Genomic DNA, 24,678 nt, shown 5'->3' with positions numbered 1-24,678 from the left:
GTTCCACCACCTGCCTCAAAAGCACAAGAACCCAAGTTCAATCCCTGGTACCAAATAAATTAATTAATTTAATGAATGAATGAATGAATGAATGAGATCAGCCATTCCTTAGCACCTGCTCTGTTCCAGGAACTCTGCCTTCATTACCTTTGGAAATCCTTACGACCTGTGTGTCCTTATAGGCACTACTGTCCTCTCAAGTGGCTCACCCTACCCAAGGCCAAGTAGCCAGTGAATAAATGGAAGAGTTCTAAAGCCAGGTAGCTGATAAATAAATGGCAGAGTTATGAAGTCAGAATTCAAGCTCCAGTCTCCCTGATGCCATATGCACCTCATTAAGTCAGTGTTTTTCTCATCTACTGAGAAAAATCACAACCCAGTAGGGCCCAGCCTTCTCTAGCAGAAATGGCGTAACATTCAGCACAGGGCTCAGCAGCTGTGGAGGCCAGTGGGTCTTGAACCTCCCCTCCCAAGGCACTCAAGGGACCTTACAGCCCCACATGAAGGAAAGGGCTCAGTGTCCCTGAGTTACTGTCCAATATTAAGGGTCTGCTTTGTGACCGGTCTTGGGGAGGGGAAGTGGTGATAATCCAGAGTCTCCAGTCAGGTGGGAGGGAGTGAGTGCAGAGCAGGCTTGCTCATGGTTATCCGAATGGTGTGTCCAGGGCCATGGGGCTGGGGCAAGCTGGTCTGAGCTCAGAACTCAGCAAACATCAGGGTCCTGATGGGAACTTGGGATTAAAGTAGAAGAGCCCCCTGGAAATCTAGCAATAATAGGACCCAAGAAGCACTCTGTGAGACGGAGCTAAGAAGTGGAGGGTCCCAAGGGGAGGTGCATGATGACCTTTAGGGTAGAATAAAGGGGCACTGGATATGGCACCGCTCCCTTTTGAATATCTCCTTATATTGCCTAGGACCTAGCAGAAGAGGCTCTAATTCTAAAATCCTCTTCCCTGTCAGCTGTTCACGCCAAAAGCCTGGTGGCCATCTTGCATCTGCTGGTAGCTCTGTCTCAGTATTTCCGGGCACCAATCCGACTCCCAGACCATGTTTCCATCCAAGTGGTTGTGGTCCAGGTAAGACGGATACCACTCCTAACACCTGCACCTTCAAGGCTCTGTGACAGTTAAGACACTTAGGTTAGACTCTTAGAAGAATAGCTGAGTGCGCTTGGATGTGCTGTGTATTGAGAGGCGTGTGAAAGAGCTTTCTGATGAATGTTGGCTTATCCCTGACAAGTGTGCAATGGATGACAAAGTGCTTGTGCACCATATAATTTTGTGTGAGGTGTGTCTGTGGGGACTGTGTGTTTTTGTTGGAAGATTGTGCAGTGTATAGCAGAGGATGTGTTGTATATTTGTAAGATGTGGGTAGGGGGGTCAGGAGGAAAGTTGTCTGTGTGCGTATATGTATGTGTGTTCACATGCATTTGTATACAAGAGTGTGCAGGGCACCCTGTAAGCCATGGAGAATCGTAATTTGGGGGATTAACAAATGATGCACTGATATCAGGGGAGGTAGCTACATGCACGGGTAAGGGAACATGCATGTAAGTGTGTAAGTGTGTGGGTGCGCGTGTGTGTATGCATATGAGAGAGACAGAGAGAGAGACCCCAACTGACCATGCCTGGACTGGAGGCGCTGCTGCTGCTGCTGCTTGCCTCCCAGCAAATCACAATTGGGACCTCAAGTCATCGTTTCCAGATTGTTGGATGGAATTTCCATTCACACAGGGCTGTGTCATTTCCACAGCGAGGGTGTGCTCTCTCCCCGTGACTATCTCACTCTGCTCCTAACCCCATTAAATACTCAAATGCAATTTTATTTTCCAGCTTTATGCCCATTGAGCAAAAGGTCACCGTTTTGTTTGCTTGTTTCTGTGCTTTTCCAAATAAACATGCAGCAAGGGAGAGCTCTCCACACCAGCAGCTCGCCGGCTCTCCAGGGCTGTCCAGGGTTCTGGATAGAGGAGATGGCAGCTCTGCCTCCCCTGGGTTAGGAAAAGCCCTGAGGTGAGGGCTCATAAACTTTGCCTGACCTGGCCAGGCCACTTTCCAGGCCAAAAGGACTTAGAGCTGAGCTTTCAGGGATCAGATGGTAACAGGGTGGGAGGACACAGCGTGCTTCCAACTGATCTATCCGTCATGCCCTAGTGAAAAGTATTCCACACCGTCTGGGTGCTTAACTGTACTAAGCACTGAGGGGATATAATAGGAAGATGACACCTTGGCCCAGCCTGCCAGGAGACAAGATTACAAATAGGAAGCGGAGAGGGCAGTGGGCAGACAACTCGAAGTTACAGAGCTCAGAGTCCAAGTGCAGTACCTGGCAGGTTCAAACGGTCCACACTTACTGACCCCTTCACCAGTCAGGCATGGTGCTCTGCTTTATAGCTGCTGTGGAGATGCACCCAACCCAGTATCCTGAGATAGGCATCTTCCTAAAGAACCCAGACTGTCCCCGTTGTGTTAGTCTCACCAGCCAATCATATGTGAATCTGCGAAGTTATGTTTTTTAAAACTATCATGGAGAAGGGAAGGATGAATAGGTACAGCACTAGGGTGTTTAGGACAGTGAAACTATGGTGTACAACACTGCAGTGGCAGATAGCTTTGTCCAAAGCCATAGAATGTGCACCACCAAGAGTGAACCCTAACATAAACCACAGACTTCAAGTGACAGTGACTCCTTGGTGCAGGCTCCTCAGTGAAAGGTGTGCTGCTTCCTTCCAGTTTACTGGGATCCAGGAACTGCTATTGAAAAGTAGTCTAGGGCCGGGGATTTAGCTCAGTGGTTCTGGCGCCTGCCTCACAAGCACAAGGTCCTGAGTTCGATCCCCAGAACCAAAAAAAAGTAAAATAAAATAAAAAGTAGTCTATTAAAAAATAAATGATTCCTAGAGCAATTCATGAAAGAATACTTTTAGTTATCACTAACATTGAAAAATGTGTTGTTTGCATGAGTAAACACACTGTCATTATATTCATGCTTAGCCCTCCCATTGCCCATGGAGAAAAATGCTTTTATGCAAACTAATCTTTTGTAGCTTCTCTTTGGTGACAGTCCATACTGATTCTTTGTCCATTAATTTATTGAGTATCTCAGTATTTTTTGTTACCAGCTCGAATAAACAGCTACCTAATAGACATACTAAAATATGCCTGTTGGAATTCTAGAGTCAAAAATTTAAAAATTGGATTGAAGATTTGAGCAGGGAGATGGGGGGGCTATTTTGAAACAATGGTCACTGCAGGCCCATGTCCCATGCCTTATTTGGAGCGTAATTACAGGCCATCACAAGGCTGCTGTCAGCTTAATTTCTCCTGTAGACAGTTTTGTTAGCATAAGGACATGGGGAACAAGGACACTACATAAAGTAGCATCAGTGTGTGTTAGGCTTTATGGGGTGTTTTGCTTTATCAGATAGACAGGCCCAGAAGCAGGACTCAAAACTGGCAGGAAGTCACGAGGGAACTGGAGAAAGAACTCCCTAGGGCACAAACAATGATGCAGGCGAGTCAGGATGCTTTGTGCAGGGCTGTTGGAACCATTTCTTTTCCATTCCACGTGGGAGCATTTAATTCCGCATGAACTTGAAAATGGGGCTTTTTGTGTGTGAGTGGCCTCGTGAGACAAGGATTCTGCTAACCCCATGTATAAAATTGCCATGTTTTAAAACCAAATGTGGACAGAGTCCTGATTTGTCCTCACCTGGTCCCCTTTAAATATCCTTCTTCCTTTGTTTCCTTTTTTTGCCTTGATAATGCATTGCTCCTCTAGTCCAAGTAGTCTTGGCTTCACCCAGCTGTGCCTTTCCTTCTGTACGTGTTTTGCAAGGATGCTCATGTCTCTGGCTATTGGGCATGTGAGGGGCCACTGCTGGACATTTTGGTGGGAGGCTTCCAAAGGCTTCTCAAGGCTTCCATGTTTCAGCCGAGACACACTCAGAACCCTGCTTCACACTCCTCTCAGGCTTGGGAGGATGAGATCACCCTCTCATCCTCACACTTGACAGTGTGCCAAGCCCAGACTGTCCTGTAAGTGTCCGGCGCTGGCTATGTGGGCACCTGGTAGAGCGGGTCTCCTATCTGGCACCCATCACAAACGCTTCCAGACCCCGATGCTCCTTTGTTGAGCCCACACCCTGAGGGCACAGCTCTCCCAACTGGTCAGGGCTACCCATGGACTAATGACAGCCACTTTCCCTCCAGATGGCCTCACACACACACTCGTGCCATCCTGACCCTGCCTTTTGGCTGGGGTCACTTCCTGGCTTTCCTCAAAGTTCCCACTCCAGCACCTCATCTTCTTGGAAGGTCTCCCTGCCCTCCCCCAAAGCGCACACATGCCCTGTGTCCAGCACATCCTCTCTGCAGACAGGGACCACATCATGTATTTCCCACAACACTTTGGAGAGTGAGAAAAAGACAGAGGTCCCATTAACCATTCAGCTGGGACATGGGCCACAAACCAGGAGTGTTAGGGGAACCATTCTCACAGGCTAACTTCATCTCTGCCATTTTACTCTGAGTTGCTCAAGGCCTGGAGCCATGTCATATGTGCCCCAGTATTTGTTCCAACTCAGCACAGGGCCTTGTAATTAGAAGGTGCTGATCAGTTCGATACAGAAGAAAGGATGCATACATGGCAGAGGGGTGGACAGGTGATGGAAGGACAGCTAGCTGGGCAGATTCCTAAGTGAGGATCATACTACTTACTTAAAAGCTCCCATATTTATGGGAAGAAAGAAGAAAAAAATCCCTCCGCCTCTGTCTGAATTCTCCAAGTTGACCACCTCCGCTCCTCCCTCCAGCCCCCCAGTTAAAAGTGTTGCTCAGCCCCCTCTGCAGCCCCAGCTGGAGGGCAGACACACCCTGGCCTTCATTTCCATTTGGTTGCCTGTGGATGACTCCAGGAGGCAGGCAGTTGCTTCCAGCACAGTGTCTTCCAATAAAGCAAGGAAAGAGTCACCATCCAAGAAACAGCCTACTTACTTGGACTAAACACTAATTGCCCTTAGGTCCTAATGGTACAGTCCAGGCCCCCAAAATCAGGGTTTCTCTTGGTTTCTAGCATTACCTCATCACTGGGTACATTTCTTAACTACACACCAGTAACTTTCTCAATGTTGGGAATGCTAATCAGTTTTTGGGTATTTTTCTAAAACATTTTTTTTTCTCTTTTTCTCTTTTCTCCCCTCTCCCCACCCCCATTCCAGAAACGAGAAGGAATCCTCCAGTCTCGGCAAATCCAAGAGGAAATAACTGGTAACACAGAGTATGTCAACACTATTGTTGCCAGAGAGTCTGTAATGGAACACAGATGTTTCTCTGAAATTCATCCATTTGCTGATATTTAGTTTTCATTTATTGGGATTGCAGGAGGGATTAGACTGCAGCCAATGATTATAGTTTAGCCTTTTCCATGCATTCAAAACATGCCTCTCAATGCTTAAGGTACAAACTTGGGTGGGGAAGTGGGGAGAGGGGAATTAACCATGATTGAAAAATTCTAATTTTGTGGCACTCCAGGAAAAAGCATGCCCCCCAAAAGCCAACCAGCATGAAATTGTCATGCCATAAACATGGCATGGAATTTAAATTGTTAACCTTCAAAGGGACGTTTTTCTTCCTTTTCTGAATCTGATTTATTTGGTCACCTGCCATGAACCAGAAAGCCCCTTTCTACCTTAGTGTTGTCTTTTGGTTTTTGTTGGTTTGAGGTGCTTTCCCATTTACCTTTAGAAATTAGTGTCTCAGGACATGTAAAAGGCTTTCTGAGGAGAATGGGAGTTTTGTTTTTAAGCAGGAGGAACAGGTTGATGTGTGGGTTTGAGACTGTTGAGCAGGCCCTGAGCCCGGGCCCTACACACAAAGCCAGGCAAGTTACTTTCCAGCCTTCCCTGTCCACCCAGCTTTCTTCTCTGCCCCTCTTGGATAAAACCCAACACAGTGGAAAGAACAGAGACCTACCTGTGAGCCAGCCTGACTTGAGTCCCTGAAGCTGTCAGCCTTAGTGTCTTTATCAGTGAGTGGAGGGCATTTCCCAACCCAGAGAAAGGGTGAGGATTCATTGTGGTGTCAGCTCTGTTCTGCCCCTGACTTCTATGGCTGTCCTTCCTGCTTTTCCCATCACAGCTGACCCACTCCTTTGAGCCTTGCCCATCATTAAAAAGCTCTCTCCCACCTCCAGCCATGGCTGAAAGGAGTCTAGGACTCTGTCCATCTAGACCATGGATGTGTCTTTAAAAGCTTCTGTGAGTTGAGCATGTCAGGGCAAGCACAGAGGGCAGAGTTGTGAGCAGTCCTTCCCAAGATGCCCAGTTTATGGCTTATAGAGATCCCATCAAACAGCCCGAACAAAAAAGGCCACTCTTGTGGCTGGAGGATCACATGATCCACTGAGCATGCCCAGTCTTGGCCTTGGCTGGGAGCAAAGCTGCCCTGAGTCAGGCCTGCTGGGCCAGAACAGAATTCCTCAGCGTCTTATCCCATCCCTCCCCAACCCATGCCATGCTTGTTGGTGTCTAGTCTTTAATCTTCCAGACAAGAGGAAGACAGACCAGAGAGGGGCGTGGCTGGGGGAATGTCCTGAATCAAGGGGTGTAAGGTTTCTTGGCCACATATTATTCTCTCTGTGCTCCTCCTCTCTGCCACCTCTGCCACAAGCACACAAACATGGGTGACGACACAGCGTGAGTTTCAAGTGCTTTTGTATCTACTGATATTCATGATAAACACATGAAGCCCCAGAGCCCAGGACTGAATAAGGATATGGTATCCTTGGTTTATCTTACGGTTAACTCCAAGGTCATGACTCTTTCCAGGGCTCTGTGTGCTAGTTATCATTTAGTGGGCGATCGCTGTACAGGTCGCTAAACCAATATTGTAAGAATCATGAGAACCAAAAAGGTATTGAAAAAAACAAAACATGTTTTGACTATTTATTGCTAAAACCTTTCTAGATCTTCAGTGCTCACAACATCCCACTGAGGTATCCACCATTATCATTCTCATTTTAGAGATAAGAGACCTGGAGCCAGGAAGTTTCAGTAGCTTATCCCATATCACACAGAGAGTCAAAAGTAACAACAACAATAATAATATAATAAAAGATTAAAACTAAGTAAGTGACCTGTTTCTATGCTTATGCTCATACGATTTTACCCCTTCTCTGGTACAAGTGTGGTTGTACCATTCCTGTCCCCTTGGAAGAAACCTATCCGGCATCAATGGCAGGTGCAGCTTGGGGACATCACAGGACAGGCAGAAACAAAGCTGACCTCCCCAGGTAGTTGCTAATAGCAACCTGGGCAGGGATGTTCCACGGGGGGGCGGGGGGGTGTGCTTGATCTCTGCTCCAAAGAACCCTAATTCTCTGGTTTGACTCCTCAACCCATGTCCAATATTCTTTAACTGCAAGCAATAACATGTTTTTATTTAATACAAAAAAAATAATCCTTTAAGCATCACTGTGCCAGACTTTGTGTTGAGCCAGTAGATCTGGGTGGCAGAGGGAGAAAGAGGTGGCAATATAGTGAAGTCTCAATAACTAGAGATGGCGCAGGCTAAAATGCCAACCAAAGGAGGCCTTTCAAGCTCCTCGACCAAGAATGGCCTGGCGGCAGGCAGGGAGGAGTGGGATCCTAGGCAGGATGGAAGGTCCTCTCGCAGGGTAGTCACACTGTTTGCTTTCTCTTTTGTTCCAGGGCTCTTTCCGGAAGGCATGGTGAGTTGTGTGAGTTTGTCACCTGGCACTGCACTGTGGCGGGTGCTGGTTAATTCTGCAGCAGCTGGAAGAGCAGGCACTCAGCGTGCTGCCTGGTTGTGTGATTGCCCCGGCCTGGTGGCCCGGCTTCCTGGGTCATGGGGGATAGCTGACTGGGGGGAAGCAGCGGGCTTACTACATCTGCACTGTCCTGGTGCCTGCAGGGCTGTTTTGTGCTGTGCATGTTGTGGAAATACAGAAAGAAGGCCCTGAACACTCTTAGGGACTGTCCCCTCTCTCTGCTCCCCCTTCCCTCATCACAGCTCCTACCTCTCCCTGTTCCGAGGACTTTGGACTTTCTAGGGTCCTTGAATGTCAGAGATCATCGTTCTAGCAGTCCCCACTTTGCCCATCAGCATGTTTGCCTCTCCTGTTTTTAAAAATTAGAGGGTGAGGTGATTGGACATTCAGAGATAACTGTACCTCAAAAAAAGCTTCAGAGACACGTTAGAACCATGACTCCATCACGATGCCCACAGTGAAGAGAAAGGACTGATTCCAGGGGAAGCCGTCTGGCAGGCACCCATGCCCTCAGGCTGGAGACTTCCCTGTCCCTGCCTTGGGTCCCTCCACTTTTCACCCCTTGATCCTGGAGAACGTGGCAGTTGTGCATGTGCTAAGCATCCCTGCAGGCAGCACGACCTGGTGTTCTAGTAGCCTGCTGTCCACTACAGGTCATATTCTGAAATATTTTAATTATGCTAAAAACAGTGTGCATTGGTAGAGCATGTCAGAGTTTATAGAGCCGGGGCACAGTCTCATGATAAACCCAGGGGAAATGCACCCTTCAGATGCTGCTTTCCAGGAGAGGAAACAGAGGCACAAAGAGCTGACGTGACCTAGATCTCTGAGGAGAAGCCGCTCATGTTCTGTCCTGGAGCTCACTGAGTCCCTGTCCTCATATCTGTGCCTTCTGCCCGGATATTTGCCTTGGCTCTGTTTTAGAAAATTAGAAGGTGACATGATTGGTTTCTCAAGTAACGTCTGCCTCCAGAAAGCATCCGGAACGCTTTCTAACAATGACTGCAGCACAAACATCAGTAGAATACCACAGTGAGGACAAAGGACCTATCCCGGGTCATACTCCTGACAGATGCCCCCTGCTCAGCCCAAGGAAGGGCTGACGTAGACACAGAGAAAAATGTCACGAGGGGAAGAACCCCAGCTCAGGTCAGCCCAATCCCAGAGTCCAGGGTCCCCGGCACTGCCTGTTCCCCAAAGCCTTCCCCAGGGTGGCTGCGCATGTGGCTTTAAAGGTTCATGGCCTGGAAGCCGCCAGGCGTTCCCACCAGGAGCCCACCCTGTGCACTCCCTGTTATGATGTCTCCCTCTTTCAGAACGCGATGCCTTCGACACCTTGTTTGACCACGCACCAGACAAACTCAACGTAGTAAAAAAGGTGGGCACGAGGCGCCTGGAGGGAGTGAGGGTGGTGGGCTGTGGCGCGACGTCAGAACAACCCATCCCTGCCAACACTGGGGTCCCCAGTGTCTGTCCCCCGCCCCATCTGCTCTCAGCAGCACCTCCCACTACTAACGCCTGCCTTGTCGTCCACCGCGCCAACCCCAGCCTTCCCGGCTCCCACACAGCATTGCCCTGTCCCCGGGCATAGGTAGCTGCGCCACCAAAGAAGGGAGTTCGAGGAGGGACCCAGCTGGGCGTTTGTCTCTGTCCCCCGACCCTGGGCTCCGACGTCCCACCTGTCATCCTGCCTCAGGAACCTCCCCGTCCCTCATCCCTGCAACCATGTGGGAGGCCACAGCGGAAGCCCACGCCTGCCCATGAGCCCCAGGTTTTTGCGTGGGCTGCTGGTCCTCACAGGCGTCCAGGCCGGCCCCTTGTGTGGCACTGGCCGCTGTCATCCCCTCAGCACCCTGTGCTTCTTTCAGACGCTCATCACATTTGTGAACAAGCACCTGAATAAACTGAACCTGGAGGTCACGGAACTGGAAACCCAGGTGGGTGGCAGCACACAGACGCTGAGGGCCAGCGGGGTGTCCACAGGCCCAGCCTTCCATCTGAGGGGCAGGCGGGGGCTCTCCCGGAAGCTTACGGGGTGAAATGGCTGATCTCCGTGACTTTTCCCCAGCTGTTTGTATTGAAAAGTGACAGGAATGAGCACCCGCATATTCTTCCCCTGGATACACGACTGTTAGCACTTGACCACACACTCCCTTCATCCCTAAATATTATACCTACATCTCTTAAGAATAAATGTTCTCTTAATCACAGCATGATTATCAAATGTGGGCAGTTGACACTGATGCAATCTATTCATCTATTTAGATGGAATTGTATGAATTTTCAATATGTAGCCTCCTTGATCTTCCGATTCTCCTGCCTCAGCCTCCTGGGAAGCTGAGAATACAGGAATATGCTACCACGCCTGGCTGTGTGGCTGTTTTTGACCAACTAAAATGGCAACATCACATGGTTGGAGAGACACTCTGTCTTCCTCTTCTGCCAGCTCTCCCAGTCTCCTCCTGCCCTGCCTTTAGCCATCATGTTCCTCAGCCTCAGAACAGCTCAGCCTTTCTTGCAGGATACTGGCATTTTTGAAGAGTGCTGGTCAGTTAATTTATAGAACGTCCCTCAGTTTCTGTCTTCATGTTGGTATTTCAGTAACAGCCCTCCCTGGGTGACACTGCGTTCCTCTCAGTGCCTCTCATGTGATGGCATTTGTCCCCACTAGCCCCATTACTGGAGGTGGCCTGAAGGTGGTACCACTCCATTTCCTGACTAGAACCTACTATAGAATCCCTTTTCTATCACATCTATATATGTATGCGTGTGCGTGCACACACACAGTGCTGGGATTGAACCCAGGGCCCTTGCACATGCTCGGCAAGTGCTCACACTGAGCCACTTCCCCAGCCTTCATAACTACCCTGTGACACAGTGCACCCCGACACCCACGTGCTCTCATTCCGGGTCAATTTCTGTTTTCTTCCAAGTACCTGCGTGCCTCTCATCTTTTGTAAAAGGCGTCCCAGGGTCTCTCCCTGAGTTGTCCCTATCCGTCCCTGGACTCTGTGGAATAAGCTTCATATGCTCTTTCGGGAAATAAGGAACATTCTGGAAAGGGCTTTCCTGGGCAGGGCTCCAGTTGGCTCTGAAGTTTCCCCTCAGTGTTCAGCAGGAATCTCTGCCCTGCTCTCCAGTGTCTGTGGCTGTCGCCTGCTGTTCCCACCCCATGGGCAGAACTAGCCATCACAGGTGGGCAGCAGTCTGGCTGGCCATGGGGCTCTGAGTCACCTGCCCCTGGCCCAAGGTCCCTTCTGGGTTCACAGAGGGGATTCTGTTGTTCTCAGCCTATTCTGGCCCCCAGCGGGAGGGCGTAGGTGTCCACACAGTCTGAGATCTGCTCTCCTGGGTCCACCCTGGGTGGTGTGAGATGAGTCATGCCCCCGGTAGAGCCCTACCCACCCGAGGGCCCTGTGGAGGCTGGGAGGCGCTGCCCCGGGTCATGGTCTTAGCCACAGCTCCAGCCAGTCACCCCACAAATGCTCAGCAAGCACACACTGGGCCCAGCCCCCGGGCCCACACTTCTGTCTATGTCTTTAATCTTCCCAAGCTGAGGCCAAGACATTTGGCCTCTTGGAACCGAGCAACTATTGTTCATGGACACATACAATGGTGGCCCAGCCTCTCCTGAAAGGTTCTAGAACTTCAGGTGGTCACTGACCTCTGGCCACTCAGGCCACCTCCATACCTAGAGCACTATTTCCCAAGCGCACTCGCCCCGCCCCGCTTGAACTCACTACTGGCTCTGTCCAGGCAGGGATGGGGCTCTGAGCCTCCTGCTGCAACTCTCCTGTTGCCATAGTTCTGGCCTGCAGGAGCTCAGAGGTCACGTCCTGATTGCTCTGTCATCTTCCCAGGTGGTCCTAGCAAGAGTTAATATTTATTAAGCGCTGCCTCCGTGCCAAGCTGTTCACAGGCCCTTTGCTTCTATTAACTGCTCTAGTCCCCATGATAACCCTGTGTGGTAGATACCCTCCCATGTCATCCCTGTTCTACAGATGAGAAAAAGGAGGTGCACAGGAGTCACAAGTCCCTGAGCTAGTGCTTAATGAGGCTGGAACTGGGACCCCAGAGGCCTAGCTCCCAAGCCCCCCACGTTCACCTCCCAAGCAGTGAGGAAGTGAGACGAAGGAAAGGATAGCTTACAGGACACCAGCGTTCTGTCTTCAGAAACTAGAAGTCGCCCCGGGAGCCTCGAGCCACTTGCCTTGCACATCACAGTTCCCTCCTGTGCCACACCCCAGCAGGCTTCTTTTCATCTCACTCAGAGCAGCGGCCACATTGCTTCCACTGCAGTCCCCCCACCGCCCTGACGGTGAGCTCCTTGCAGGCAGAAGCCACCCTACCTGATCCTAGTCCCCGTGCCTGCATCGTGAGCCTGTACCCCGAGATATCAGCTGAGCCTAGAGTCATGGGCTGTGGCCCCTGTTAGCAGATGCCCTGCCTCAGAGCAAACTCAGGGGTATCCTTTGGGGGGTGACATGGTGGCTGATGAGCCCCAGATGGAGCCTGGCTGGGAGACTGAGGGCCGGTCCGCCCCTGCCCATCCCCTGTAGTTTGCAGATGGCGTGTACCTGGTGCTGCTCATGGGGCTCCTGGAGGGCTACTTCGTGCCGCTGCACAGCTTCTTCCTGACTCCAGACAGCTTTGAGCAGAAGGTAAGGGTGGGTGGAGGGCATCAAGGGGAGCCCAGCCCACATCGTGGCTGGTGGGTGCCGCCTCTCTGCCAGTCAGTGTCAGAGGCCACACACGTTCCCATGAGCAACCCTTCTCACCCCCTCCCCATAGCTGTGCTGGTCCCCTGGCCCTGTGCTCCTGCCCAGTACCCAGCCAGCCTCATCTCTCCCTCCAGAGGTGACAGGGACAGCAGCCACAAGGCCAGTCAGATACCGGGCCCATGCCTAACCTCGTTCTGACAGCCTCCCATCAGCCACCCTGTCCTGCTCATACGACAGGAGGCAGTTGGTCCAAAGCAGAGATCTGCCTCTTTAACATGTCTGACACACCTCAGTGTGCTCTGTCATCCCCAAGTTTGAAGTCCCGGCCATTAGCACAGGACAGGAAGAATGCTCCTCCAATGATAGCAGGTTGGGATCTGCAAGCCCGCCCCAGCATAGCCTGTCCATTTCCATATCCATGTTCTCCTTCAGCTTAGCTCAGCCTCTCCCCTGGGGGTCTAGGCTGAGTATGCAGTGAATGATGCATGCATTGCATCTCTCTTGCCAGGTCTTGAACGTCACCTTTGCCTTTGAGCTCATGCAAGATGGAGGGTTGGAAAAGCCAAAACCACGGCCAGAAGGTACTTTGCTCTCTCCTGGGCTGAGGACAACAGGACAAGGTGTTCTTCCTGCATGAATGCGTCCAGGCAGCAGGAAGAGCCTCCAATATTGTCGCGGAGGGGAAAGTTTCTTTCCTGGAGCCTTCTCTGTTGGGCACCAGGGAAGGTAGGACGGGGTGCAGCCACTCAGTCCTGGAGACACTCTGTGAGCTGCTAGTCATGCAGCTGTGGCAAGAAAGAATCTGAAATCCCAAACATGGGGTCAGGGCCCGAGTAGAGGCACTGCTGTAGGAACTGTCTGCCCGGGACACTGACCTGCCAGCTGCAGCTGGGTGCAGCCAGACAGGGTCAGGGGACTCTTGGACAGCCCTGCACCCGGCCTCCAAGACAGCCAGCAGCTTTACCAGCTCCAAATCTGCCCAACAAAGAAGCTTGATATTCAGGGTTTGGGCTGCAAATACAGTAGTACCTCACTATCCATGGAGGATCAGTTCTAAGAACCCTCAAGGATACCAAAATCCACAGATGTCCAAGTTGCTAGCATAAAACAGCAGAGTGTTTGCATGTAACCTGTGCATATCCTCCTGTATACTCTAAATCACCTCTAGACGACCTGTAATACAATGTAAATGCTGTGTGGATGGCTGTTACACTGTATCATTTAGGGTACAATGACAAGAAAAAAGCCCATACCCTGTTCATGCAGGTGAAATTTTGTTTTTGAATATTTATGAGCTAAAGTTGGTTGAACCTGTGGATGTGGGAGCCACAAACACACAGGGCTGACTGTACAAGCCTGGAGTCAGGCGGTAGGGATGCTCACTTGCTCACCCTGGCTGTTTGTGTGCCTTTGGGAGTAGTCTTTTTTTCTTTTTTTTGGTACTGGGGATTGAACTTGGGTCCTTGCGCTTGCGAGGCAGGCGGTGGAACCACTGAGCTAAATCCCCGGCCCTGGGAGTAGTCTTAATACAGATGTTTATTTTCTACCACTCACTGACTGCAATATTCCCTTTCAGCAGTGCCAGTGAGTCAGGATTGTGTCACAGATGTGTGTTTATGTCAAATTAGCTGAGCACTGAGCACTGAACACTGGCTATGGGTCCTTGAACTTGCACTTTCCTGGTCATTTAAAGGCAAGGGGACAAGTAGGGGTACACTGTGACACCCCACTGCTCCCGCTGCTCCAAGCTGCTTCACCCTGACCTCCACACAGAGGAGCCGGGCTCTGGTCCAGCAGGCCTGGGACCTTCCATATCATGAAACACCAAGAGGGGTGACCCCATCCCTGAGCTTGGGGCTCTTGCAGCCAACCAGGGAGGAGAAAGGAGGTGCCAGTCACCCAAACAGAATGACTGTTGTAATAGCAGCCACAGAAGAGGTATAGCCACGAGGCTATGGGGATGGAGAAGGTGAGACCACTTCTGCCTAAGCACAGTGAGAAATGGCTCGATGACGATGGTCCCAGTCGGGCTAACCGCATGAGGATCAGGAAGAAGTCCAGTGTGTGGGCATTGGGGTGGAGGAGTGAGCCTGAATCCCCTGGAGACTCTGTCAGCTCCAGCCAAGAAAGGTCAACCCTTACTTTCATTTGGTCCCTCTATGCCTGAAGTCCTGGCCACTTATAGGGAGGACCTCTAGCATGGCTTATGCCTCCCTGGCAAGGCCACTGTGGTCATCCGAATGCTGTTACAAATGGACTCGTGGCTTCCTGTGGGCACTCTGCTTCAGCAAGAGAGATGCAGAGGGTGAGTTGTGTTTGTCCCTTCAGGTGCCATTTTCTTCAGCTGTTTCATGCCAAACTTTCGGATTGCAAACTGGTAGTTTGATGTTCAGGCACTGGTTTCCCTTCAGACAGGTGATTCCCCAATGTCACTCAATCTGCGAGACTCTTTCAGCATCTAGATGACATTTCTTGTGCAATGATTGAACTGCTTCCTATGAAACTTCCCGAGCAAAGTGAATGGAAAAACACATCTGCTTTGTTTGTTGTTACACTGGGCATGGTGCCCATGCTGAAAATTTCCAGTGCATAAAGGAGAATTGAAATGATGTGTCTTGAAATCGGACATGGTGTAAAGTGAATCCCAGAATCCCTCTGCATCTGGGCTTCCACCTAGACAGTGAAAGTCTCCAGTAAATGGTGAGACTTTGCACAAGGGGCCAATGTGGCTGATCTACGAAAGGTGTCCCCAAATTAAATTGGCTGTGGAGGCATTTTTATGGCAAAATGCTTTTATGATCAGGCAAATGCATTCTTTGCTGTGGTTTTTGACCTTCAAAGCTCTCTTAGACCTTGAAATCCCCTAGAAACTTGGAATTTATAGCTCAGGTCTCTTCTGCTGCCCAGGCTTCATGACCTTTTCATTCTCTAACTAATGAAAGCCAAGGGTGACAGCATCAAGGTCATGACCAATGCAGCAGCTGAAATGCCAGCATGAAGCTAGGAGCTTTTCGTTTAGGGTGGCACCGTTCTTCAAATGCCTGTGCCTCTCTCATTAGCACATTCACGTAGACTCATCACTGGATGTGGCTAAGAGCCCAGGACAGGCAGGTGAAACTCAGAACTCTAGTTCCAGGAAGGACTGGTACACACGGTAACCACTAGCCCAATAGAGTATCTAAAACCGAAGGAGTCTAATAGTTGGGATCCAACTAGGGCAGGCGACGCTGAAAAGCCAGGCAAGTGTGGGCAGCATAGATCCAGTGGTCAGTTTGCCTGGGGACTCAGTCTGTGGCTGATAATGGGCAACTGTCAGCCCCCCTTCCCTGTTTCCTTAGAAGCCAGCAGTGGCAAAAACGTTAAGCTCTGGCACTACCAAGTGTTAGCAAAGATGGGGAACAACAGTAACGGCTGGTGTGAATGAATCCATACTCATTTCAGAAAATGTCCTTGTTTAATGCAGTTGAAGATTTGTGTTACCCCATGTGGTAGGCAAAATAATATCCCCCTAAAATAAATCTATGTGCTGATTCTTGGAATCTGATATGTTACTGCGCATGGCCAAAGGAACTTTATAGATACTAAATTTATGATCTCATGATGAGGATATTTATTATCCTAGATTACTCAGCCCCAGCGTAATCACAGCTCCTTCTAAGTGCAACAGGGCAGCAAGAGAGTCAGAGTGCTGTAGCACGACGCAGTCTCACCCTGATGTGCCTGATGCCTGGCCGGGGGAGGGCAATGGGCCAAAGAATGCAGAGAGCCCTAGAAGCTGGAAAAAGCAAGTTAAAAGGATTCTCCAGTAATGCCTCCAGAAGGAATTCAGCCATGCCTACACCTTGGATTTCAGCCCAGAGAGACCCAATTTGGACTTTTGACCTCCAGAACTCTGAGAGGATGAATTTGTGTCATTTTAGGCCACCACATTTACAATCGTTTGTTACAGCAGTCAGAGGAAATCTGCACGGGCCACAGCCGCATCATTCTCCTCCCAGGGATGCTTGTTCATATGTCTCAGTCACTTTCATGTTGCTGGGTTGAACTACTGGACACCCGCAACTTAAAGCAGGAGTTTATTTTGGCTCACATTTTAGAAATTTCAGGCCTTGTGCAGTTTGCTGGCTCCAGGCAGAAGCAGCATGGCAGAGGAAGAGCCATTCACATCATTCAGACAGGAAGCAGAGCATCAAGGGAGGAGCTAGGAAGGAGATAAACCCTTCCAGGTCATGCCCTCAGTGACCCGCCTCTTCCTCCCGGATCTCACCTCCTAACAGCAAATCAGCTGTATCATCCCCATGATTCAGTCACCTTTCAAACACGTGAGGCTTTGGGGGCCATTTCAGGTCTAATGTGCCAGGAGATCATTCCAAGAATGCCCATGGTAGAACTCTTATACATTGTTGGTGGGAACATAAATTGTTATGACCATTAGGTAAAACAGCATGGATGTTCCTCAAAAAGTTAAAAATAAAACTACCATGTGATCTAGTAATCTCACTACTAGGTATCCATCCAAAGAGACAAAGAGACACCTGCCCTCCCACACTGAGTGTAGCACTATTCACAATGGCCAAGCATTGGAAACAAGGTAGCATCCATCAACCAATGAATAGATAAAGAAAATGTGTTATAGATACACCATGGAATACTACGCAGCCTTTAAAAGGATAAAATCCTGTTATTTATGACAGTGAAGATGCGCCTGGAGGACATTATGTTAAATGAAATAAGCCAGGCACAGAAAGACAAATACTACATGATCTCACTCACATGTAGAATCTAAAAAAGGTGATCTTAGAGAAATTGAGAATAGAATACTGTAGTACTGTAGTGGTTACCAGAAGCTGGGGAGAGGAGGAGCAGGAAGAGGCTGGTCATTGGGTACAGAAGAGAGTCAGACAGGAGGAACTGGTTCTATGCTGATAAATGTAGTTTACAATAATAACTGTGTATTTCAAAATAACGATAGCAGGAATGGATACAGTTTACAATATTTTGTTGAATAAATCAAAATAGCTACAAGAGAGGATTTTGAATACTCACCGCAAAGAAATGATAAATGTTTCAGGTGATGGATATGCTATTGCCCTGATTTGATCATTACCCTAAATTAGTGAATGGAAACATCACATTGTACCCCATAAATATATGTAATTATTATATCAATCAAAAATTTAAATATTTTTTAAGAGAAAAGAATACCCATGACATCCAAAATTTGGGACAGTTCTCAGATGGACCTGGGCATGGTGGTGCACACCCATAAATTCAGGATTGTGGGAGGCTGAGACAGGATGATTGCAAGTTCAAGCCTAGCTGGGGCAATTTAATGGCTTCGCAAGAGCCTGTCTCAAAATTTAAAAACTTTTTCCTTAAATTCTTTTATTGGTACATTTTAGGTATACAGTACATTTACATTTATCACTGGGTGCTTGTACCTGTACATGATGTATCTTGGTTCTTATTTTTCCCCATTTCCTGTCCTCCCTTCACCCTCTCTACCCTTCCCTAATTACAAAGACTTTGTTTCTATTTTTTCCTTTTCTTATAATTTTTCCTTTCCCTTCTTTCCATTCCCCTACCCCTTGCACTTCCCTTACCATTTTGGACCTTTTCTTCCTGTTTCAAATTATCAATTATTCATTTTAATCATTATGTACACTTTTAATTTCTCACACCAGAGAAATTATTCAGTATTTACACATGTGTGTCCTATTTATTTCACTTAAGAGTATGGCCTCAATATGTATCCATTTAGCTATAAATGTCTTTAGCTTCTCTTTCTTTATGGCTGAGTAGTACTCCATTTTTTTTTTTTTTAAAAACCCACGTCTTCTTTATCCAGTTTCCAGTTGATGGGCACTTGGGCTGTTTCCAAGCTTTAGCTATTACAAACTGTGCTGCTATGAACATGGGTGCACATACATCGCTGTGGTATGATTCTTTTAATTCTTTGGGGAAGATCCCCAGCAGGGGGATAGCTGGGTCAAATGGGACCTCCAGCCCTAGTTCTTTGAGGTATCTCCACACTGATTTCCACAGTGGTTGCATCAGTCTGCACTCCCACCAGCAGTGGAGCAGGGTTCCTCTTTCCCCACAGCCCCACCAGCATTTGTTATTGGTTGATTTCTTGATAGCAGCCATTCTTTCTGGGGTGAGGTGGAATCTCAGCGTTGTTTTCATTTGCATCTCTCGAATGACCAGTGATGTTGAACATTTTTTCATATGTTTATTTGCTGCTTTTACTTCTTTGAGAAATGTCTGTTCATTTCAGATGCCCATTTTTGAATTGGGTCTTTGAATTTGGGGGGTCTGATTTTTTTCAGTTCTTTATATATTCTAGATAGTAGACCTTTGAGGAACAGCTGCTAAAAAGTTCAAAATTTAAAAAGTTTTTAAAGGACTGGGGCTAATTGCAAAGGCCCTGGTTCAATCCCCAGTACCACAAAAAAAAACACACAGCGACATCAGTGGCCTGAGAGGCAATGAGTGCATCCTGTCCCCTGGGCCAGAGGGTGTTTTCTCCTAGCACTGCCTTGGGTCCCGACTGTCTCTCGTTGGCCCCAGACTGCCAGGCCCTGGTAGGCTCTGACTAGCGCTCCAAGTCCTGACTTCCCAGAGAGTAGCCCCAGGCAGCATGCAGGAAGTCAGCAGTCCTAGTTGCTAACTGCACAATTTATCAGGCCAGGGCTTGAAGCAGGGGTAGCGTAGGGTCGCAGCACATTGCCAAGACCACAGGCTCCCATGGTCTCCCAGTCTGCCTGGGACTACTTGCGTGGCCAGCTGTTGGCTTTCCTGGTAAGAACTGATGACACTCAGTAGCTTTGACTGTGGTCTCCTCTTCCCTCGGCCCACCTGGAGTGGTAGTGATGGCAAGGAATGGACTCAGGACTTAGTCATTGGGAATGGTGACGCCTGGAGTTGTTCGGTACACGCACTGCACAGCTGTACACAACAGCTCTGTTAATGAGCAAAGAGGTGCAGCCAGTAAGGAAAGCCTATTTAAGGGGGCTTTACTATGTACCAGGCATTTTTCATACAGGAATTGCCCAGTTTTACCACGGGACAACTGACTAACAAGTCACTAGGCTCACCCAGCCCTTGTGGAGATGGGCTTCAGAACTTAGTGGACATTAAAGTTAAAAGTTCAGTATGAAATGATCTCCTATGATGGACATGTTCTTTCTCTGGCAACCTCAGAACTCACAGGTCTTTAAAAGGGGAAGACAAATCCTGTCTCCATCTGTCTTTGCTCAGGCCCCAGCAACCACTTCCTGACTCTGGCTGCCTGCTCCCTTTCCTCCTGCCCTTGCTGTTAACCCGGCCTCGCTGGGCCACGCTCCGTCTCCCTTCCCAAGCCGTACCCCTCTTCCTCTGGATGGCCTAGGGCCTGCTGTCGGCCCCTCCTTCTGGAATCTTCCTCTTAGACTCCAAGTGACAGGGTAGCCATTCCATATCTGCGGCATCCAGGGGCTGGGCCAAGCGCTCATCAGAGGAGATGAGCTCTCTGCTGGAGGAGCCCAAGGTTAAGGCCAAGGCAGGCACTAATCAACTAGGCACACAAGCCATGCTTGAGGATCCTGGGCCTTAATGGAGTGGTTGTGGGCTGCACAAGTCCAGTGGCACTATTTATGTTACTGTCTGTGGCAACGGCATCCGAGAGTTACGCAGTAGGCATCCTGCACACCCACAGGCCAGGGGTCTGGCTACAGCAGGTAAGGAATTGGACAGGGCGTGAGGGGCCCAGTTAGGAACCTGCCACCTGTTCCCAGTGTCACTCTTCTCTTCATGCTCACACCTGTGAGCTCCACACTCCTCTTGTTTGACTTGCATAAAATGTAAGAAACACTCAACACCAAGTCAGGGGCAGGCAGGCACAAGGCCAGAGGACATGGCTTTCACCTGCGGAGGGTGACTCAGGGTGGGGCTCCCGCCTCCACAGAAGCAGGGCAAGGGATCAGGGCTTAGCACTGACCAGGGCCCCACGTGGGGGCTGCTGTGGGTGGATGGACCGCAGACAGGGACAGCAGAAAGGAAAGCTGGGAGCTCTCTGGGAGCCTACAGTCCATCAGCAGGAGAGCTGGGAGTGAGGCTGGGTCCCACACAGGCTCGCTCTGCGACCAGGATCAGCCCTGGGCTCTCAGCTCGTGGCCGTCTGTTCATTTTGCCGTGCTGGTGCCCAGGCCTCAGTACACCTGGCCATGGTGGCCACCAGCCTCCCGCTCTGCCTGGTCTTGAAGGAACCCTGCTGCGGGACCAGGGCATGGCCGGAGTCCCCAGTCCCTTCCTTCCCAGAGGCTCACTGTGACGGCCCCTCCCTCTGAATCCCACTTTGAATGTTCCCTCCTCTGGTCTCCAGCACTGTTACGCTTGTGGAAATCACCTCTATCGGGAGAAATGTCGCACACATAGAGAAGTGCATAAACATAATTGCACAGGTTAGTGAAACCCCACGCGGCAAGCCGCCACCTAGGTCAACAGGAAGGCCAGCTCCCTCCAGCTTGTCCTGCTCCCTTTTTCACACAATCCTCTCCCCTCTCTCAAGGGAACCACAGTTTTACTTTTGCTTTTTGCTATAATTTTGCTACCTAAGTACACCTTCCTAAATACAGTAGTATACAGGGCTCCTTTATTAATGTGTTTGCTCTCGCTCTTCAGAGGATGGCGCTCTAAGGGAAGGCTGAGGGATGGCAGCAGAGAAGGCACCTTGTGTGGGGAAGGAGAGGGGATTGCTGCCAGCACAGTTAGAGGAGCAGAGAAGGTGGTAAACCACGCACAGGTGGAAGTTCAGGGAGGGCTGTACAGAATGTATCAGTGGGCCATTTCCTGCCCGGCAGTGGCCAGTTTCCAGCCTCTTGCCTACAAAATCTCCCAAGCCCCACAATTTGGAATTCAAACCTTTCAGGGTGCAGCCCCTGCACCCCACCTCTCCAGCCATCCTCATCTGTTTACAACTGCCCAGAAGAGTTGGGTTTAGTGAGACACAGCCAGCCTCTGCCCTCTGCTTTACCTGTCAAGCTCCTGTGACATTGTATGGTCCTCATTCAGGTATTGCCAGGAAGGAAGGAAGGAAGGAAGGAAGAAAGGAATTGCCTAAAGCTCAGGAAACCCTGGTGGAAATCACACCTCAACCCCAGCTTCCCTACCCACGCTGTGCTTGATGTGACGCTAACTCGCTGAGTGCCCTGCCAGGCCCCTTTCTCTGCATGGAGGGTTCCTGTGTCCTCCTGAGCCCTCCCTGATGAGGGGAGGCAGCCCGGGGCCAATGGTCCACCTTGTCCCTGCTGAAGTCCAGGCATCCACCTTTTTCTCTCGCACCTTGTGAAGGTCAGAGGCAGAGGGACAGGAGCCCTCAGGACAGGTGAGACTCAGCAGAGTCAAGCCGGGGCCCCTCGTCCGGATATGCCGTTTCCAGTACGAAGCCTGCGTGCCCTGGTGCCTGCTTTATTGCACTGAGAGGTGACTCCCTGTGCCCTAGACTTCTCCCCTGGCTTCCTCTATCCTCTGACTCTGCTGTCCTTCCACACCCACCTGCCCCCGGCTGCCATGAGCCAGCCCAGGACCATGCTGGGCAGATAGGGATGAGCGGCGGATGGACGAGGAGAATCATTGCCAATGTTGGAGCTTGCGGCCCCACTGAGGCACTTGATGTTTTTGTTTCTCTGCAGATATTGTCAACTGCGACCTGAAGTCCACACTGCGAGTGCTGTACAACCTCTTCACCAAGTACCGGAACGTGGAGTGAGGAGGCTCTGGGCTCCCGCGGCCTGGGGCCTCTTGCTGCAGGCAGACTGGACCAGCCCCGGAATTGTCTTTCCCTGCTTGTTCCTGCGCTGTGCTCTCCCACAAGCCCCTTGTTTGCAACCCAGAGATAGTGGGAATTGGAATTGAAACCAGGAAGGAAGTGACCAATCAGTCTGTGGGCTGACTCCACCTCCCAGACCCCAGGAACTGACCCAGCTATGACCCAAGAAAGCTGTCCCTATCCAGGTGCCAGGCCCACATTTCCCTCCGTGTGCTCTGGGAATAAGCTCAGACACAACTGAGTCCCGGAAGATGAAAATAAAGACCATAGTTGCCATTAAGGGGCATAAACTATGCCAGGCACCACACTTAAGTGCCCCGCTGGATTCAGATTCATTAACCCTCACGACTCCTTGGAAGTTGATGTTATAATCCCCTTTGGCAGATGAGGAAACTGAGGCTCGTGGGTCGAGTGACTTGCCAGGAGGAGTTGGCATTTGTTTCTCCTCTTTGAACAACACTTCTTAGTAACTGGTTACAGCACACGCTCTGTGCCTGCGCACACCCCGAGTCTTCAAAGAAGACCGGAGCCACTGACCTCACCGTGAGGGCAGGCCAGGTCAGCGCTGGCTGCTTCACACTGAAACTGGCAAATTGAATTTAACCCAATTAATAGTATGTGTGTGGCACGAGTCATGTCCCTCAAATCCTTTGTACAAATGAAAATTACTCTTAATTCCTTCAGATTTATAATAACCCCATACCCTGGTTTCATGGTGACATTTGGGAAGGATTCTGTTTAGAATTAATGGAGTAGCACATTTTGCAGCCTTTCTGCTTGATTGCATGTAATGGAAATGCCCTATATTTTCCTGCAAAATAAGTACTCAATTCATTATCGTTAGGCAAATGTACAATATACTCAGGCACCACAGAGAGCTGGGCACAGGCCCATATGAGCATCGCTTGGGAAGTAGGGCTCTTCAGCAAAGGCCCTTGAACTTTGAAGAAAGGAACTCCTCTCTGCCTTCTAATTGATCATTCAGACCATTCTGGCTAAATCTGCCCACATGCAATTACCAACTAATTTAGGGGAGGAAAAATATAAGTCATTTAGACCAAAGCAGAGCAGTTCCCTTGCATGGGTGACTGACGGGCTTGTGGTTACTTGTATCTCCTGTATGTGAACCTGACTTTGAATTATAGAGCTCTCCTTATGCCAGGCTGTGCTGGGACCAGTAGGAAAAGGAAAGGGGAGGAAGGGGGGTAGGGAGGCAGAACCTAGGGGAACAAGCAGCAGACGGGAAGTATTTGCACACTTAACATAAAGGGGAATAGCCTCAGACAAGAGAGTGTGGCTCGTGGTACTTAACACTTGTGCCCTAAAATTGACCAGGGCCTTGGGATAAATAATCATGTGTGCTGATAGTGTATCTTCATTACAGAACTTTCATGAATACACCAGTTAAATACAGCCTGTGCAGCCTTCTCCAGAATTGTGTGACCGCCTTGTCACTAGCCCCTGTCTGGTCTAAGGAGTTTCTACACCATCGTGAGTCAGGCCTCCAGTTGTCCAAAACATTCCTTTAGCTTTCTCATCATTTACTATATTGTCTCTCTGCAGTAACTCAGAACCCAGAGATTTCAATACACTATGTATTTCTTTGGATATTTTGCTCTAAGAATTGTTACTCAGCATAATGAACATTTATGATGCAAAGGGAATGTCCCGTCTTGTGTCAATTTATTTACAAGAATGTAATTCTTTCTTACCTAATTAGTGAAACATGTCTGTCTTTGGGAAATACTCAATATTAGTGTAATGTTTCTTGTTGCTCTTTAAAATGTCTTGTAGCAAATCAAGATAAAGAAAAATTGCTTGGAAAAAAAATAATTGCTTGGTCTCCTTAAGCAATACAAAGTGGGAGAAAATAAGAGAAATGCATTCAGTCAAACATGCTTTGCTGTATAAATCTTGTCTCCTTTTTTGTCATTTTTCCCTCACATTCAAGGTGAAAAAGTACAGGTACCTTTATTAAGGGCACTCTTTTTTCAGATGTATTTGCATAATGAAAACGCACTGGAACACTTGGAAAGTTTTTAAATAACAGTTCTAATTTATCAGAAAATTGTGCTTCAGGATAGATCGTTCCAGAATCAAGGGGTGTGGCTCTAGCTTTATAACCCTGTCATCTCATTCCTGTAGATTCTGGAATCTCCTACTGAAGATATGTCCAAGGTTATGAAAGGAGAAAGATGCACCAGAATAGTAACACTGCAAACCAAACTTTACCTTCATCTCCAGGGCGGGGTGGGGGTGGAGGCCGACACTGAAATATAACTCAAGTCTCAGGCTGGAGGTGTAGCTCAGTGGTAGAGCTTGCCTAACACGTACAAGGCCCAGAGTTTGATCCCTGGCACT

At 49.3% G+C, this 24,678-nt stretch overlaps 1 protein-coding gene across 2 annotated transcripts in view; it reads left to right on the top strand.

The window, feature by feature from the left end:
* Positions 1–24,229, top strand: part of Parva (parvin alpha) — a 154,007-nt gene extending 129,778 nt beyond the window's left edge. For both annotated transcript variants that reach the window (XM_004851438.4, XM_004851437.4), the window contains exons 6-13: positions 961–1,076; positions 5,219–5,277; positions 7,709–7,728; positions 9,105–9,166; positions 9,657–9,725; positions 12,348–12,449; positions 13,018–13,090; positions 22,181–24,229. In XM_004851438.4, the coding sequence (XP_004851495.2) occupies positions 961–1,076; positions 5,219–5,277; positions 7,709–7,728; positions 9,105–9,166; positions 9,657–9,725; positions 12,348–12,449; positions 13,018–13,090; positions 22,181–22,257 (578 nt within the window). In that variant the 3' untranslated portion in view covers positions 22,258–24,229. The remainder of the gene's footprint in view (positions 1–960; positions 1,077–5,218; positions 5,278–7,708; positions 7,729–9,104; positions 9,167–9,656; positions 9,726–12,347; positions 12,450–13,017; positions 13,091–22,180) is intronic.
* Positions 24,230–24,678: the final 449 nt, after the last annotated feature.

Source organism: Heterocephalus glaber, unplaced genomic scaffold, assembly GCF_053883595.1.
Source record: "Heterocephalus glaber isolate CG9 unplaced genomic scaffold, H.glaber_assembly_v1.0 deba00001428, whole genome shotgun sequence".
NCBI lineage: Eukaryota > Metazoa > Chordata > Mammalia > Rodentia > Bathyergidae > Heterocephalus > Heterocephalus glaber.
This window is presented reverse-complemented; position numbering and strand designations above follow the sequence as displayed.